At 47.2% G+C, this 19,655-nt stretch overlaps 1 protein-coding gene across 2 annotated transcripts in view; it reads left to right on the forward strand.

The window, feature by feature from the left end:
- DDX24 (DEAD-box helicase 24) overlaps positions 1 to 19,655 on the forward strand; it is a 204,041-nt gene that overhangs the window by 90,885 nt on the left and 93,501 nt on the right. For both annotated transcript variants that reach the window (XM_085626472.1, XM_085626473.1), the window contains exons 4-6: positions 378 to 531; positions 7,169 to 7,684; positions 9,961 to 10,036. In XM_085626472.1, the coding sequence (XP_085482598.1) occupies positions 378 to 531; positions 7,169 to 7,684; positions 9,961 to 10,036 (746 nt within the window). The remainder of the gene's footprint in view (positions 1 to 377; positions 532 to 7,168; positions 7,685 to 9,960; positions 10,037 to 19,655) is intronic.

Below are 19,655 nucleotides of genomic sequence, written 5' to 3' on the forward strand. Positions count from 1 at the left end.
AGATGTTTCTATTTGTAACGCTATTGTAATATGCCCATAAAAAGTTTTCTGTAAGGGGTACACTGAAATTTGTTCTTTGCACTGTAGCAGTGAATGTGTGCTTTTATTGGTTTGGTTATTTTAAATAACGTCATTGGGTTTAGCTCCCGTGGCATAAATGTAATTGCATATAAATTGTAAAAAAATCATTAGTGGTGTGCTTCAAATGACACCGCATAAGATTTTATGTTTCTGTCTTGCATTAACTTAGTTACTTAGTGGCTGTACGAGGCTCTGGAATTGAAAGACATTTCAATAAAACGCAGTATCTCATCTCAGTGAAGTACTCTTTTTAAAAAAAAAAAAATTCCCCCCCTTTCTTTCTTCTTTTTGGCTAGGTATTAAAACTGCAATTCTAGTTGGTGGAATGGCTGCACAGAAGCAGGAAAGAATTTTAAATCGCAGGCCAGAAATTGTGATTGCGACGCCAGGGCGGCTCTGGGAGCTAATTAAAGACAGGCACCCTCATCTTTTTAATCTTCGTCAGCTCAGGTGAGATCTCTATCATTGCAGCTGAATATGCATGAATTTAGATTCCTCGGGGAACTGTGCACATATGAGGCCTAATCACTTAATTATTAAACAGAAGTGACCATGATATCAGCTGTTAAATTCATTTGTCTTTCATCCTTTTTATAATTGAAAGTTGTTCTCCGTTTCTGTCGTTCTTTTGTTTGAAAGACTACATTTGTTTTCATATTTTGTACCATTGTGCACGTTCATATCACTATGTTTATACGTATCCACTTTTCATTACATCATGGTATTATTTATTAGGTCTTGCCTGGCGTTAGCAGCGTGCATGCGCTGCTCTTGCCATGCGAGGGCCTTTTGGAATCAATACACTTCTGGGGAAAAACTAAAAGCCCCGCCCTTGTTTTCAATTGGCTCGCGTCATCCTTTATGTTAAACGCTTGCGCGTGATTGAAAACCGGGCTTTGGGGTTACCGCCTTGTCCACTTTTAGGACGGCTCATCTGGACAGGCCGATGCCATCTTTGTTTCGCATTATGTAGGAGGATGTGCTGGTAGCTTGCTCCTCCTTTCCCTTCCCCCCCCCCCCCCCCATCCCAAACCAAACTTCCCAGAGTTGCGCTCTTTATTTGCATGCTGGGCTTCCGGAGGCTGAGGACAAAGTTAGCCGCGCCGCAAGTTTTATTTAAAACTCATGTCGCTTTACTTGCAAATGCTTCTATGGTACTGTTGTTTTCTGGCAGTCTTTGCAGCCCTCAGATGCCCATGTCAATTGCCTTCGTTAAGGGCCTCTGCACCCATCCGTATGACCGTAGCCTTGAATGGGAACCAAAACCACTAACAGTGGAGTTCACTCTGTTCGCACAGGCAGTCAGGGGTACAGTGCTGGCTGCTTCGTGTTTATTTACAAAGTGGCAAATATATTTACGGAATCTGCTCATTTAAATCCATTGACTAAAAGCCCCCTTGTTGTAGCAGTTAGAGGCCGGAGGGCATTGAGCTGTGGTTCTCAGCGGAGCTGCTTGCATCTGAATCTGGCTCCTTCATGGCAGATGGAGATTCAGTTGTTTTGTTCGCACTCCCCCTGTCGTGCTTTTATTTGAGATGGTTTCCCTGTGTTTATTCTCGTGTTCTCCTCTTACCCCATGGCCAGTTTGCTGGGCACACGCATTGCAGTAATGCTGTTCGTTTTCTTATGTTAATTATTCAGTTTCTCCTAGCTGTCGTGAGCGTGACTTTTATCATGCCACGTCTTTACAGCCATCACCAGCAACTATAAATGAATTTGTAGTTTCACTTTTTCCATGACCGGTTCAGGCATACAAGTCCCAGCATGCTTCTTGCTGGCTGATTGATTAGGCGGGGGCTACGAGTCGTCTCCAGGACTACTGGTAGTCATGGTACAGGTACTTACTTGCATTGCCTTCCTTATACGACAGCCCAATCTCCATCCACATTGTACCTGGGAGCTCTTAGCAAAGTATAACCGCAAATTGTAAGGCCGCTGCTCGCCTTTGCATTAGTACATTTAGACATGATGCGTCCTTTCTGCCGGACCAAAAACAACTCTCAAGTTTTCCAAGTCCACGTTTATGCCCCTCCATCAATACCTTTTTATTTATTAGTTGAAATTCTGATGTGCACCTGTTTTTTTTAATAAACAGGACTACAAAAACCAGAATGCCTATAAAAAACGTCTTTGGACCATATTAAATATTAAAGCACGGACCCGGGAAACCTGGGAGCGTTTTAGACACTATAATCACGCGGGGAAAGAGAGGCTGGGCTGTCAGACACTTGTATACGCCAATATATAACTGTAAAAATATCACATGAACAGTTGGGACTTTGGAACCCGGACATACAGTTTAGTACCGCCTTACTGATGACAGAGAACCTCCGCATTGTAGATTTATTTTTTAAAGGATGCAAACCCTCACTAGCTGCCATGCTTAATCTACTGCGGACCTGTACTGCCATACATGGAGTCACACATGGAGTTTGCCTCTTTTTTTTAATTTTATTTTTTTTCTCATAAAATTTAGAGTGCGGAGGTCGTCTGAATGGCAGTATCTACCTATAGAGAGCTGGAGGGAAGGAGCAAAGCCATTCTGCGCAAAGGCCATATGGTCAGTTTTCTATGGCACACGCTGCTAGGTGTATCACTCATCAACCTGTTACTTGTCTAGGGTGGCCACCTACCACGGATGCACATTCTGGGCAATGACTATAAAAAACAAGCATTTGCAATGCAATATGTCTTGCATTTACGCTAATTTAAGCTGTTGGCATTGTAAATGACAATGTGCATTATTTACGTTTCAAAAACCAAAATATAAATAAAAACCATTGTCATTTAAAATGTCCGTAGCTGAAACTCTCGTAAATGCGAGACCTGTTGCATTGCAAATGCTTGTTATGTTTGTTTGGCTGGCGTTGGCCAAAGATCTATTTTTTTCATGAACTCAGAAACGTTTTGGTTAGGCCCCATTAAACTATTACTTCATAGACCTATTTTTACAGTTCGATCCGGCCAAATGCTCAGTTTTACATTTCAAAGGTTTTCAGCCGCTCTTCTCAAATGTGCACGGGATAACTGCGTGTCGGACTCTTCAGGAGGGCACATCACGTGGAGCAGCACAGGGTGCACTTGTGGATGTGCCTTCTTGATATCACTACACGTTGTGCCTAGGGGCTGGCTGGACTGTGAGCGGCATACATGGAAAATACAGTGTTCTATAAAAAGATCAGACTATTAGTAAATAGGAAGCGCTTATTTCGGCCTTGTGCGTATTTGAACATTCCAAGTGGGTATAGAGAAGCTCAGAAACATCTTGAAGACGTCTTGTGGTGGCATCCATTTGGGTGCATCTTCAATGGACGTTTGAAAAAGTAGCCTAAGCAAAGTCTCAAATGCTGTCCTGCCCCTAGTCTGAAAATGGTACTTTTAGTTTATTGATTTACTACATTGTAGGGCGAATTTTAACCTACACTGTGCTGGGTGATTGGTTCTGTAAATTTTTGTTCTTGTATTTTACACTGACAGTTCCTGTCAGGACAGCGATCCTAGGGGCACCCTTCATAGTGTCATTAAGCAGTGTAATTAGAGACCCATGTCCTGATAAAAGCCCCAGACTTTTTAGCCTTACAATAGGGGACTGAGACATGTTGACCTGACGCAAGGATGTTAACAAGCTGGCAGCTAGAATAGAGCTGTTAATAAGCCACAATGTAGCTTGGCTCTCTTTTCTGGTCCCTTTTTTCCATCGAGGTGCCATTTTGTTATCAGTTTTCTAAAGCTTCGCTTCAACTGAAAGTATTACTTTATATATCATGGCAAACCGATACAAACGAGGAGCGGGGCCTTATGATGAAGTATGGCACCCTTGAGTGGGTGGGATCTCTGCCTCTTGTTGAATGAGGAAGGTGCCACTGTTCGCATCCTAATATTACTCATGAGTGTGAGAACACTAGATCACTCTCTGACGTGTGTGCATGCATATAATTTCTTCAAAAGTAGGTTCACACCTCTGCCTGTGTACTTTTGGTTGTGGTCTGAAAAAAACTGATCTTGAAGCAGATCAGGATGATTTCGGAGTTCCTTTACCTAAATTGTAGCAATTAGAGTGCATTGAGATTTATGATGCGGATTGAAGTGCGACGTTTCTGAATCTTGGGTTTGTGATTTTCTGTAATGTTAGGACTAGGGGTGGGTGGAATTTGCGAAATTGACTTTTGCCAATTATCGCAAAATTGCTCAAAATCAACGCAAGCACGCGGAACTTTCGCGAAGATGCGGAGATTGCTTTTCCCGCCCGCGATGTGTTTATGCGTGCTCACGGGGAAATATAGCTCCAACTTGCCCATGCGGTCGCTAATGGGCGCGGCCATCTTGCTCGCGATGCTTATTTCCTGTTCTGGGTCGAATGACGTGTTGGCGATCGCAAACTCTCGCGGGATAGCACGACCGGCTACCAACAATACAACATTTCGTGGCGCACGCAAATGGATAGAAAAACTCGTTGGCGAACGCAGGGACCCGGTAAGTCGCGACCGCGCGCACGAGAACGCATTTTTAAAGCTCGAACAAGAAAAATACTTCTGTTTCGCGGCAGATTGCGAAAGCTTTGAAATTTTCGCACTCTTCACGGACCGCAAAAACGTCAAAATATCGCAAATTCCGCTAGCGGAACGAAATTTACCGCCCAGGCCTAGTTAGGACTTCAATGTGCTTTTTAATAGACATGGTACTTTGCTTACACCTTTCTAAGATAACTACCCAGGAGCCCTGTTATTCCCTGCCGAACAATTGTAATTCCTATGTAGTCTCTTACTTGTCTAAGACCACCTGACATCCCAGTGCAAATGATATTACTTTGCATAGATCTCATGTACATTTACCTGCAATAAGACTGATGTTGTGGCTTTCGCTCCAAAACCAGAGACAGAATCCTTTTACACAGAAAAATCTGGCTGTCTTTTTATGGTCCAAATGTAGGGGAGTACAGAAGGCACACGATCCATCTCCAAAATGATGTGGGGTACAAGAGATAGCTGGATTTAGTAGTTCTTTCTGCATTGCAATTTTGACTTCATTTCTAATAAAAATCTCACACAAACCGAGACGTTTCTTACAGAATTTACATAGTGTGCATGCTGTTTTAAGTAGCTCATGGGTGGGGGGAATGAGGCTGGCGTAGCCATGATGACCGTACCTGGACATGCTCTGCGGTAGCTTCTGCATGGCCCTTAACATTCTTTCCATGTAGGTCCCACTGTGAATGCGGCCATGGAACCCTGACGAGCTGCAGGACATGATATGCCTGCTTGAGTGGCATTGGTCAACCCGGCGTGACAGATGGCATTGCAGCCTGGGGACGGTGCCGGGCGCCTCAGCTCGCTGCGGTGGAGAGAGGTTTGTGGCAAATTCCGGGCAGGCGGTGGCCCCGGGGAGATACTGATGAGGCACACCAGCAGGAGCACCCATGGTAGAGTTTTGACATGGAGATATTGTCCTGATGAGAGCTTTAAACGCTCGCCGATTTTCACCAGGAATGGAATAGGGGTTTGGAGGGGGGAGGCGGGGCAGTCCAGATAGGGACATTCTCGAAGTAGGTAAAGACATCCCTACTGAATCTTGGCCTTAGAGATGTGTGGCGCAAATTACACCCTTCAGACTCTGGTTATACCTTTTACTCCCACATTCACCATGCAGACTCTTGCATTGATTGTTTTATTGAGCAATACAATCATGGCTCGACCAGCTCGATAGTCAATGCAATTTCTGATCATGCTTCATTTCGGTTCTAGTGAACTTGGCTACCTAAGGGGTTTGGCAACTGCATCCTTCATTACTGCTCAACCCTCTCCTCCGGGAAGCAGTCGGTTACCAAATTGACAAATACTTTGAAATTAAAAAAGGAAGGGGGAGGCAGGGGGATGCGGCATGAATTCAGATGTTTGATGAAAACAACCCCAAGTCTTTCTTGCAATGTAAGGAAGCCTTTGAACTTTGGCTATGCAGATGTTCCACATTGGATCACCAATTCGCAGCCACTAGGGACAATAATCCATTTGCAAAACTATTGTTCAATCGCATGGACTCTAGAGGTCCCCTTTCTAGCGTTAACAAGTTGCAGTTGGTGCAAGATGTGCCAACTGCATGTAAATATAATAAGGAATTGGAACGAGCTTTGGGGTTCAGATGACATTAAAGTGATGGGAACGACTGGGAAGGGACACTCATTCATTTTCCGCCTCGGTCCTAGGAATTGAAATCCATTTTTAAATCTGGTTCGGGTGGCACTATTCACCATCTCGACTTAATTGTATGTACCACACTGCATCCCTGAGGTACTAGAGAGGCAGTGCAGCACTGGGAGGGGCCCTCCCGTTTGGTGGGCCTGCCCTAAGGTTCTGCATTTTTGGAAACAAATGTCAAACAAGCATATTCGGGATATCCAATACCCTTTACAGCAGAACTAATGTTGCTGTGCTTAACCTACTGACTGATTTGTAGGCATGGTGGAAACCAGAGGAGCACATGGCACTGCAATGTTTGGGAGTCGCCAAGCTTGACCATAGCTTATAATTGGAAAAGTTCAGACTGCCCTTTGCTGACCCAATGACATCACAGTCTCAGGTCTGTTTTAGCAATGGAACGATTAATTAGTAATATGATTGGTACTCCCCTTTCCCTTTATGAGGCGAAATGGAAACTTGTATATTGCGTTTTGTGGTGGGGTGTCGCAGTCTGTGCTTCATCCTTGCTAGAGGGTCTAGGGCATGTTTGATCGAGTAGGGATCGAAGCGTCATACCCTGTTTTCTTTCTTTCTGTCATTTTGCATTGTGATGGTTGATGGTTGTGCCCCTGGGGGCTTCTGACATTGTGAGCAAATTGAGAGGAGGGTTCCCCTTCCAAAGTTGGGAGACGGAAGGGGAAGATTGGTTGAAGATGAAATGGGTTGCAGCTTTATCTGGACTGCAATTGATTCGCTGTGGCCTATTGTTGACAAATGTTCAGCTGTAAATTACTGTTTTGGAAACCTTATAATGTCTCGCTGGCCGATAAGCCCAGGAATGTTTAGGTTAAAAACTTGATTTAAAAAAAAGATGTATACAAAAACTAGCTCACTTTTTGTATTTTGCTTGGCAGGTGCCTTGTGATTGATGAAGCAGACCGAATGGTAGAACGGGGGCATTTCGTTGAACTCTCTCAGCTTCTGGAGCTGTTAAACGATTCAGTCTACAACCCCAAGAGGCAGACTTTTGTGTTTTCTGCGACCTTAACTTTGATCCATCAGGCTCCCACAAGAGTCATGCAAAAGAAAAACTCGAAAAAAATGGACAAAGAGTCCAAGCTGGACGCACTGATCAATAAAATCGGGTTGAGGGGCAAACCCAAGGTGATCGATTTAACACGGAAAGAAGCCACGGTGGAGACCTTGACTGAGACCAAGATCCACTGTGATACCAATGAGAAGGATTATTACCTCTACTACTTCTTACTCCAGTACCCGGGGCGAACCATGGTCTTTGCCAACAGCATAGACTGTATCAAGCGCCTTAATAATCTCCTTACCATATTGGATAGCACCCCATTGCCTCTGCATGCAAACATGCACCAGAAGCAGAGGCTAAAAAATCTGGAGCGCTTCTCTGAGCGTGACAAGTAAGTGGATTGATAACTAACAGTGCTGTTAGTGGCGATTTGAGACTTTTACTTAATAATCCTGTACAAACTAAAGTGCCAGTGGGCCTATGGCTCTCTTGGCAGCTCCTCCAATAATCTAACTATTCCTGTTAAGAAAAATGCGTTTTACCACGATGGGCCATATCTAGCCCCTTGATTTCAATAGAGTGCTCATAATACATACTAAATTACAAGAACCTCTGCAAGTGTTGTAAACGGGTATTTTGAGAAAATAAGGTCATGCACCAATACAGGAATGACATCCACAAGTGTTAACCTGTAGATTACACCACATTTAAAGCACCTTAGTGGTGTCTTCTACACCCTTCCTTACTCTCTTTCCTGGTCACAAAGTCAATAAATACAGCCATTATTTCAGTAATTTAATAATGGATTGCAGAGCGTATTGTGTGCAATTGAGGTTTTTTTTTTTTATTCAGCTATATTTATTTTAGCGTTGCTGGTGAGGATGTCCGCGTCCAGTATAGTTTCACTGCTCAAAATGTCTGTTTTCTTCCCAATCCCCAAGTCTTTCTATTGATGACGATTTATAATGTTTATTGCTGGTGTTCGGTTTCATGCCATTATCATTTGCAATCCACAAGTCTTTCTATTGATGAAGATGTTTAATGTTTGTTGCTGGTGTTTCATGTCACTCTCACTTGCAATCACCAACAGTGGATTATGAGACTTTATTTTTTTTTACATAGGTTTTCATTAAGCCCTCATAACATGTTTTCCATGAATGATGATCTGGCCAAATGTACGTCCTTTTTTTAGGTCTGATCTTTAGACAGCTATTGCTACCTTCTCTACTTCATGTAATTAATAAAATAAAAAAAAGTACATATGCATTACATATATGGTGAGGCTTTCGGTCGGTCAGCCCTCTCCATCCATTTGGGTCAGCCCTCTTCATTTGAATTGCACAAGACTGTCACCCTAACACCCATTGCATCCAAATTAGGTGAAATATCTGGCGCCCAGATACTAATCTAATTAAATTATAGGCACAGATAAAATGATAGTGGCTGATATATCAGAAGTTTAAATTCAGGCTTAAAACCATTGTGTATGCCCATTATGATACTGAACATTTAGCTTTGATCCTCACTGTGTCTGGAAGCCTTGGCGGGATGTAGATATGGAGCACAAGTAGCAGCAGAAGATGAAGAATTGTGGGGCATGTTCCCCTGATTTTGTGTTTTTTTTGTACTGCTTGGAAAGGGGAGCATGGCTTAAATGACTTACACTTTTGGGGTGGTACATGAAGATGTAATTCTTGTGGCTTAAAAGCAGCTGAAATTTGCAGGTAATGCAGACAAATGCAACGACATTGGAAACATTTGCTCTGCTTGGCCGTTGGAACAGGTTGGAGACCGCAGAGCCTCTGTTCAGCATAGGACCTTAGCTCACTCTCCTCAGGAAGGGATAGCAAGGTCCAAAGAGTTCATAAGGCTGGTTTCCAATCGAAAAGTCTTTTTGTACCCCCACGTAATTTAAGAAGTTCAGTCGATCTCCCCACTAGGCACTGACATGTTTTTGAGATTGGACTTACTTTAGCATTTAAAAAGCACTGTTCCTAGGAATAGTTCTACTTATTGTAAAAGGACTGAAAGTTGAGGCTGATCATCCTAAAAGAATGCCTGTGAAAAGTCAAGGGGAGTTCCAGCTAAAAATGTGACTGCATCCAGGGGAGCTGAAAGTTGTCTTTTAAAGTTTTTCTAATGTAGTGTTTCAAAATGGAAAATGACTCACTGACGGAAACCTGGCTTTTGTATGGGTATGGGGGTCATATTTTGTGAAGTTTTTGTTTAAAGATTTTAATAAGCTATTCTCTTCCTAAAGTAGATGGAGAGGGGCTCAATAAGATCCATGTAGCAAAGCTCACAGCCGGAAGCCTTGGCTGTGTAAAGTTTAAATTCAGTAGACGTGGGAGAAATGCAAGAAAATGTTACTTTATACAAATTGGGGATGGATACATGGATTAGCTTCCTGAATAGGGTTTTTTGGGGAGTGAGAAGAGAGTGAAGATTAAAACTGTACAAGTGCTTAAGATGTTTTGGCAATGAAACAGAAAATGTTGTCATAGATGTATATGCTTGTCTACATTTATATAACGACAGGAACTTCAGTCTATGTAAAAGTGGGATTGTGCTGGCTGTATTTCTCTGCTGTGTCATTTGCATGTCTGTTTTTCTCTTGTTAAGTCTCAAAGTTTAAATGTCAGTCACCACTCTTCAAATGTGTTTCAGCTGCGTTCTTTTAACAACTGATGTTGCTGCCCGTGGGCTCGATATTCCGAATGTGCAACATGTACTCCATTATCAGGTAGGATATTCTTTAGCACCAGTATAATAATTATTGAAATGTTTGAACGCCTAACATGTAATGTATCCACCTCCTCCCAAATTAGACATACAGGTTCCGATTCCAAGAATGGCGGAACCGCCATATCGGTAGTCTAGCACCCAGGAGAGCTTATACTGTCCCATCATAAGCTAACCCATGACAAAATGGAAAATAAAATAGAAACGATGCGTCAATACTGGTTCCTGCTTCCTGGTTCAGATTTTTGTGGGTGATTGGAGAAAGGAAATTTGTGGGAGAAAAACTAGGAGGCTGTGGTTTTCTTGCCCATCGTTTAATTACTGATTCAAATAGTACCTCTTATTAATGCCTAAACTGAGAATTACTGGCCACGCATAATCAAGCCATTATTCTTCTATCACAGTCTCCAAGAAAGTCACCCTCTCCTGCTCTCTCCCCTATGTCCTCCCTACCTTTTCTCTTTGTACCATTCCACCTTCCCCCCCCCCCCCATTTCTCGACAAAAATTGCCACAGCACTCTGGCCATAGTAATTATCGTCATATCTTTTTGTGGTATGGAGAAGTGAGGAAGGAATACAGAATTGTTTTAAAAAGGTTAAAAATGTTCCCTCCTGCCCTAATTACCTTTCATTTATGGAAGAAGGGACTGTCCTTTCTTTTACCCGGCTAGCTTTACAGCAGTTAATAGCATAATCTTCCTGCTTTGAAACTTTTGTTCAGCGAGCAGAGGACATAGGGAACATCTGTGTGAAGCAGCAGGACAGCATCAACATGAACGACCCTCAAGAAAAAGCAGGATTTCTTTCATTTATGATAGTCTGTTTTGAAGCAAGTGCGATGAGCGCCCCATAATGGAGCATGCTATTTGCAGATCGATTTAATAGCATTTTGAAGCAGACTGTTGAATGACAGTGTTGAATTGTGTGATGCACTCCATAGATAACTGTCTTTTTCTTGAAAATATTTAACCTTGCTCGGAGCGTTTCTATTTTCATATAACTAACTTGCACGAAGAGTCTCAGTGTAATGATGCATATCATAAGTAATAGATTCAGCTGAAAATGGGTAACAGTGCCCAGCAATGCTCCTATTATGTATTTAGTGAATAATAATGAGGGATTTGTGGGTCTGTTTAGGACTTCTGAGACCAACGATGTTTCAAAGGCTTCAAAGTACATTGCCAATAAACTTTTTGATTATGCACCAGATTGGGTTCCAGATCTGGGAACGTTTTAACAAGTATTTGAAAGTATATGTAAAACAAACTTGCACCTAGAACACATGTGATAGATATCATAATTCAGCTGTCGGCGCCGAGCACTGCTATCTGCAGGAAACGCAGACATTAGCTGCTTTTGAACAAAGACAGTAAAGAAAATAATCAGCTTCAGTATTGAAAAAACTTGATTGGTAAAAGAAGAATACAAACCAATTGGCACATTTCATTTTCCGTTTTTAACGCTGCGATGGGTGGTTTCAAAATAGGTTTCCTTGGCTTATTTTTGTGTTTCTCAGTCTGTGTGTGATTTGGGGTTCTTATTAATTCGTTTTTACTTACTCTCTGGTCTGCTTTGGTTTCACAGGGAAAGAGTTCTTTTTAGTTAGGTTACAGACACTTTGAGTTGGTATTTTAGGTCTTGCGTAAGGTTAGGCAAGCAAGCCCCTTTAAAAAAAAAAAAAAATGTTTTTTATAGGTTTCACCTGCACAGCGCTTAAAAGGTGCTTACATCCCGCCCATGCTTTTCATTGGTTTGTGTGTTTGCCACTTATTTTTCCTCTGTTTTTATTGGCTGTAGCATACTATGTGTGTTTCTCTTATCAGTCTCCCATGGCCCAAATACTGTTTTAATCCAAGTTGGAACTTCTTTTAATTCAGCGCACTGAAAGCAATGCGCACTCGCCAGTCCCCCAGACGCCGAAGCAGGGACCCACTGTAGTGTTGCCTTTTGTTTGGAAATCAAGCAGCGCACTTAGCAGTCTCTCCATTGCCGAAGCAGGCACCGACACTAATGCTCCCTTTCGGTTGCAACCCGGAGCGCTGTGGCGCATGTTTACATAGTAGCAGCTAAGACAACAAGCATTTGCAATTCAATAGGTCTCGCATGTGCGAGTGTTTGAACTATTGGCATTGCAAATGGCAATGCCTTTTATTTATCTGTTTTTATAACCTGCAAGTGGTGTGTAAACATGCACCTTGCACTTACAGTTCTTGCTTACGAAAAGCAGGGCTGGCAGTAACTGTGCCTCTTTTAAACAGATAAATAAAAGACAATGTCATTTGCAATGCCAATAGCTCAAACTCTCGCAAATGTGAGACCTATTGCATTGGAAATGTCTGATACCTGTCAAGTCTCTGTGTTAGTGCCCACTAACAAGTCAATCCTTGTCAGGTGATGGGTGGGAAGGGCTTTTGGTGGAAGGCGGTTTTTGGAAGCAAACTTGAACGGGGTGGTAATAATGTGGTGAAGTTGCTTGGTGAATGCATGCACAAACCATTGTGAGTGAATTGTGCACGCAGTACTGGGATCCGTGTGTATTATACACTCTACACTGTGCTGTATGTGCGTTATGCACTTTGTAGCAGGCTTTGTGTGTATTATACATGAGGTACTGGGCAGTGTGTGTATTCTGCTGTATGTGCAGTAGCCTGCATTGTGTACTGGGCCGTTGGCTTAGCCTGCACTTTGTAGCTCGCTAGACAAGAGCGGCTCAGGAGTCACTCTCGCACCCCAGAAGGATTCTTCAAAAGAACAGCTGGTTTGTGACCAATGGAGTGAAGTGTAAACGGAAGGGGTCCTGGGTGCCTTCGTCTGTGCTGCTGGGGGGGGAGGGGTGGTTGACCTCTTAACGGGCTGGAGACAGGGAAGTTTATAGTCCCTGGAAACAAGGAGCGCATTTGAGGGAAGGGACGCTTCCATAACATTTTACTTCAGTGCGCTACTAAGGGCGCAGCTTGGCAAACAGTGACTAGGGTTTGTATGGTGGTCTGTGATTGTTAGAAATGGGATTTCTGGTTGGCTGAGGCTTGCGCCAAAGCCAGGCAGAAACCACCACTCTAGTCAGGGCTGGGGAGTTACACGCCAAAGATAACCCCTGCTCACCCCCTTGGTAGCTTGGCACGAGCAGACAGGCTTATCCCTGAGGCGATGTGTAAAGCGTTTGCGCGCGCACCCAGCAACAACACCCAAGGCCCACCACAAAGGAAACTCCACACAAGGTATTCTATAAAAATAGCCTTTGTATTATACACAACACATTAGGTAAAAACACACACTTTACAAGGTGCCAACAGGCACGGGCAGAATTTACAAGGGATTATATATACAGGGGACAGGGCCACATGGACCACTGTCCGGAATCAGCACTTTGTAGAAATTAGCACTTAGAACATAGGAATAATATCACAGTAGCACAAAATAACATGTAGCACACAACCGGTAACTACTGGTATCAGAAAGTACCACCTACGCAACCCTAACCACCTTAGGAGAAATATTGCGCAGGGAATCAGGACCTCACTAGCACCACCTGTACTAGGAGAAAGCAAACAACCACCTAAGTATCACAATACCTGTAGGGGTAATAGAACGTTACACATGATGCATGAAAACATTCAGAGGTGTAGAGCAAAGGAAACACATGATGCATGAAAACATTCAGAGGTGTAGAGCAAGGGAAACACATGATGCATGAAAACATTCAGAGGTGTAGAGCAAGGAACAATTGCGCCAGAACTCGTATGCCACCACCTGTGGCAGTCCCCAGGCCAACTGGCCTTGTCCAGGCTAAGACGCCCTGTGTCCAGCAAAGTCAGGGGCAAGACTGCGCAGGAGGCACAGTCCAAAACTCAGAGGGGCACAACCTAAACGTGGCAGCTGCCCACTAAGTGCTGGGCAGCTGTGGAACGAACTCAGGCACCGGCGTGCCTCTGTAGCCCTCTCTGGGCTATAAAACAATTGAAATGCCCCCTAGAGCCTTCGTGGCCCTAAACGTTACTGTGGGGCAAAGGGGGAGCGACCCGCTGCCATCTGGGGCCGCTCCGTAAAGAAACAACTGGTGCCCCCTGTTGGTGGAGCCTCGCTGGGCTCTTTCAAAGATCGCCCCGTCGTTGGAGCCTTCTCGGGGCTCTACACAGCACCACAGAACAATGTCCCCTAGAGCCTCACCGGCTCGAGAAATAATGCCCCCAACGTCGGAGCCTCCCGGGGCTCGTGAGCACTGCCCCCGCACCCCCAGCACCTGCGTGGAGTCCCCCAGCCCGTCTGTACTCACCGGGCCGTTCTCCGGGGACTTCACTCCTCTCCGGGCCGGAACTTCTAAGTGGAGCCTCGCAAGCTCCCGGCGGCCGCCTCCCATCACAATGGCGGCACTTCCGCTTCCGTCCCGCGGCCCCGCCCACAACCAGGCGGGCCGCGGACTCGGCGGCGGTTTTGAACTGAAGCTCGGGCCGCGGCGGTGATTTCTCCTTCAATGATCGCGGGGTGGGCACCCGCAATAGAACAACCATAAGCGGGGTGGGCACCCGCATTAGTGATAACACGGCAATGAAGACGCAGGGTGGGCACCTGCATACAATTAGCGCAAAGACAGCGGGGTGGGCACCCGCGAGACCAGCATTACGGGGGGAATCCCTACGTCGGGATTCCCTCGGCGGAGATCGCAGCCCAGCGCTGCCAAGGCCCACATGTTCCTCCTTCCTGGGGGAAAAGATAGCGCTATCCAGGCGCTAGGTCAATAAAGTCCTGGAGGCATAAAGAAATGGGGCAAAAAGCTCCCAGCAAAGAGGTCTTCCAGGTATCCATGGCATCCAGGGGCTGGGCAGGGCCCAGGGAGGCAAGCCTTCCCCTGGGCCCCAGCAGCAGCACGCCCCTGGCAGATTCAAGTCAGAACAAGAACATTTTGTAAGGGGACACAGCCCCTTTTTATACACCAAATCCCTTTGTTCTGGGTTCAGGGTGAGGGGGAAAACCAGTCGCAGCTGGTTGGAGAGCACCCTTGATGTGCTCAGCCCCTCACTCTATTCACTGGCAGGGCTAGGGTCGTCAGTCGCACCACAGGGGGCGGAGCCAGCACTGTGTGGGGAAAACCCTGCCCTATTCAGGTCCAAGGGGCACTCCTCCCCAGCCATCAGCATGCTAATCTCACACTCACCACTGGGGCAGACCCAACCAGACTCCTGGAGCCAGGCTCACCAGCCAGCTCCAGCCAATCACACGCCAGACACACTGCACACAGAAGTGCCCACTTCTAGAAGTGGCACTTCTACACTAGGTACATGCACGCCGCACACATCATCGCGCAGCATTCAATCCCACGAGTCCGCACATACCAAACTCGGGCCTGCACACCCCACGCATCAGGAACTACTAGGGACACATACATTCCCCATGCATTCCTATGGGAGGGCAGGCCTATCTCACCACATGCACTCAGCGCGCACGCACTTTACCCAGGGACACAGGGAAAGTGCGCAGAAACCAAATAAATCACCACACCAAGTTACCAATAAAAAGCAAAAAGTTCAGGGGTGAACCTGCCAGAAGGGCCAAGTCCAACACAACCCCCTTCCAGCCAAAACGCAGGGCAGACCGATCACCACCGTGATGGTCTTCCCTGCTTGGGGCGATAGAACACGGACGCAGGCCCGCACTGCAGGGACACTCTCCTGTTCTACGCCATTCTCAATCAACATGGTTCCATCTGAAAAAAAAACAACCGAAAAGAGCTCAGGCCCAACTAGGCTACCCCACTGGTACTACCTAGTTGTCCACGGCCAGGACCAGGCCCTAGGCCACCCATATACCACTGGTCCTTGCCAAACCCAGAGTGGGGGGTAGTAACCCCTGGCATACAAGCCATTCTCCACTCTCCCTCTCAGTGTAGTTCCCAACTACCACTGATCCTTCAACCTAGGGTCCGCACCCTCAGGCTGACCAGAGGTCACGGGCAAGAATGCCCCACCCTACCTCTACTTCTGGGGTTCCGCACCCTCCCAGGGAAGCACCCACCAGAACACAACTCTCCCACCAGTTCAGGACCTCTCTCCACCAACTGGTCTACCACCTGGGATCCAAGGGGTCAGAGGCGAGGACTCCCTCCCTCTGCACCCCCTTCCACTGTAGAGCAGGGTCTCTTCACCTAAGATGAGCCCCACCTGCCCTCAGGACTACAGCTGCCCTTACGTCCAGATCCGGAAACACCGACTACTGGCTCCCCAACCGAGGGACGTACCCTTTGGTCAGATGCCTGGCGAACCAGGACTTAACGAGGGTGACACATACCTAATGGGTCGTGTGACAGTCTGCCTGGCGCTGATCTCACGACCTCCTGTCCATCTGACAGTGCGTGCAGACCCCCCAGGACAGAAGTGGCGACACCACGGTCACTCAGTGGCGACTCAGCCATCCCGGCTGGTCCCTGACCTACTGGTTCCCACTGGGGAATCCCTCCCCCCTCTCACCCCTCCCTCTGGACTTCCGCACCCTCCCAACTGGAGCGGTACCGCCAGACACCAGGACTACTGGAGCTCTGATTACAGACGCTCCACGTCCTCTAGACACTGGGAGATCCTCCTCAAATGACCTATTGGTACAGCCTAGGCCCCCGACCTGATGTTCCCTAAAGAAACCATCCAGGCCCTGACACTGGGTTTCGGGCACCTGAAGACACGCAGTCCCACCCACTCCTTCTCCGCAGAGACAGGCCGTGAGCCCCTACACCGAGACCTAGCTGGGCTACTCTGAACCTCTTCCACCACGCTGGGCTGGAAGACACCTCAGCCACTACTTTTGGAATCACTCCCCAATGCAAGTTCCCTATCCCAGAGAACTCACACCCAATCAACCAGCAAGCTCCTTATTTCAGAGAACTCACATCCTTCATCCACATACACACACCCCCCAGACTAGTAAGACAGTTTCTACCGCCCCTGATTTCTCAACCTGACCACCACGTGACACAGGTACTATTACTCTGGGAACTGGGAATGGGACATCCACATTCACTGGACACACATCTGCTGCCACCACTGGATCCCACCCTCTGGTGAATCCAGAAAACACAATGCACTAAGGGGGATGATCTACCCTCCCGAGCTAGGGACACCTAACTCACAGTGCACAAAACCACATTTCCAAAGAAATGACAATTAAAAACAAACTTAGAACAATAATCCCTATACCATGTGATTTATCTAAATGCAGAGTTTTGTAGTGCGGCCAGTTGCCGCTGCGGTACAGCGCAAACGCAAGTCCAAATCCCACCGCTGATCACCAATGTTAGAAATGGGATTTCTGGTTGGCTGAGGCTTGCGCCAAAGCCAGGCAGAAACCACCACTCTAGTCAGGGCTGGGGAGTTACACGCCAAAGATAACCCCTGCTCACCCCCTTGGTAGCTTGGCACGAGCAGACAGGCTTATCCCTGAGGCGATGTGTAAAGCGTTTGCGCGCGCACCCAGCAACAACACCCAAGGCCCACCACAAAGGAAACTCCACACAAGGTATTCTATAAAAATAGCCTTTGTATTATACACAACACATTAGGTAAAAACACACACTTTACAAGGTGCCAACAGGCACGGGCAGAATTTACAAGGGATTATATATACAGGGGACAGGGCCACATGGACCACTGTCCGGAATCAGCACTTTGTAGAAATTAGCACTTAGAACATAGGAATAATATCACAGTAGCACAAAATAACATGTAGCACACAACCGGTAACTACTGGTATCAGAAAGTACCACCTACGCAACCCTAACCACCTTAGGAGAAATATTGCGCAGGGAATCAGGACCTCACTAGCACCACCTGTACTAGGAGAAAGCAAACAACCACCTAAGTATCACAATACCTGTAGGGGTAATAGAACGTTACACATGATGCATGAAAACATTCAGAGGTGTAGAGCAAAGGAAACACATGATGCATGAAAACATTCAGAGGTGTAGAGCAAGGGAAACACATGATGCATGAAAACATTCAGAGGTGTAGAGCAAGGAAAAATTGCGCCAGAACTCGTATGCCACCACCTGTGGCAGTCCCCAGGCCAACTGGCCTTGTCCAGGCTAAGACGCCCTGTGTCCAGCAAAGTCAGGGGCAAGACTGCGCAGGAGGCACAGTCCAAAACTCAGAGGGGCACAACCTAAACGTGGCAGCTGCCCACTAAGTGCTGTGCAGCTGTGGAACGAACTCAGGCACCGGCGTGCCTCTGTAGCCCTCTCTGGGCTATAAAACAATTGAAATGCCCCCTAGAGCCTTCGTGGCCCTAAACGTTACAGTGGGGCAAAGGGGGAGCGACCCGCTGCCATCTGGGGCCGCTCCGTAAAGAAACAACTGGTGCCCCCTGTTGGTGGAGCCTCGCTGGGCTCTTTCAAAGATCGCCCCGTCGTTGGAGCCTTCTCGGGGCTCTACACAGCACCACAGAACAATGTCCCCTAGAGCCTCACCGGCTCGAGAAATAATGCCCCCAACGTCGGAGCCTCCCGGGGCTCGTGAGCACTGCCCCCGCACCCCCAGCACCTGCGTGGAGTCCCCCAGCCCGTCTGTACTCACCGGGCCGTTCTCCGGGGACTCCGCTCCTCTCCGGGCCGGAACTTCTAAGTGGAGCCTCGCAAGCTCCCGGCGGCCGCCTCCCATCACAATGGCGGCACTTCCGCTTCCGTCCCGCGGCCCTGCCCACAACCAGGCGGGCCGCGGACTCGGCGGCGGTTTTGAACTAAAGCTCGGGCCGCGGCAGTGATTTCTCCTTCAATGATCGCGGGGTGGGCACCCGCAATAGAACAACCATAAGCGGGGTGGGCACCCGCATTAGTGATAACACGGCAATGAAGACGCAGGGTGGGCACCTGCATACAATTAGCGCAAAGACAGCGGGGTGGGCACCCGCGAGACCAGCATTACGGGGGGAATCCCTACGTCGGGATTCCCTCGGCGGAGATCGCAGCCCAGCGCTGCCAAGGCCCACATGTTCCTCCTTCCTGGGGGAAAAGATAGCGCTATCCAGGCGCTAGGTCAATAAAGTCCTGGAGGCATAAAGAAATGGGGCAAAAAGCTCCCAGCAAAGAGGTCTTCCAGGTATCCATGGCATCCAGGGGCTGGGCAGGGCCCAGGGAGGCAAGCCTTCCCCTGGGCCCCAGCAGCAGCACGCCCCTGGCAGATTCAAGTCAGAACAAGAACATTTTGTAAGGGGACACAGCCCCTTTTTTATACACCAAATCCCTTTGTTCTGGGTTCAGGGTGAGGGGGAAAACCAGTCGCAGCTGGTTGGAGAGCACCCTTGATGTGCTCAGCCCCTCACTCTATTCACTGGCAGGGCTAGGGTCGTCAGTCGCACCACAGGGGGCGGAGCCAGCACTGTGTGGGGAAAACCCTGCCCTATTCAGGTCCAAGGGGCACTCCTCCCCAGCCATCAGCATGCTAATCTCACACTCACCACTTGGGCAGACCCAACCAGACTCCTGGAGCCAGGCTCACCAGCCAGCTCCAGCCAATCACACGCCAGACACACTGCACACAGAAGTGCCCACTTCTAGAAGTGGCACTTCTACACTAGGTACATGCACGCCGCACACATCATCGCGCAGCATTCAATCCCACGAGTCCGCACATACCAAACT

Source organism: Triturus cristatus, chromosome 9 (assembly GCF_964204655.1).
Source record: "Triturus cristatus chromosome 9, aTriCri1.1, whole genome shotgun sequence".
NCBI classification, from domain to species: Eukaryota; Metazoa; Chordata; class Amphibia; order Caudata; family Salamandridae; genus Triturus; species Triturus cristatus.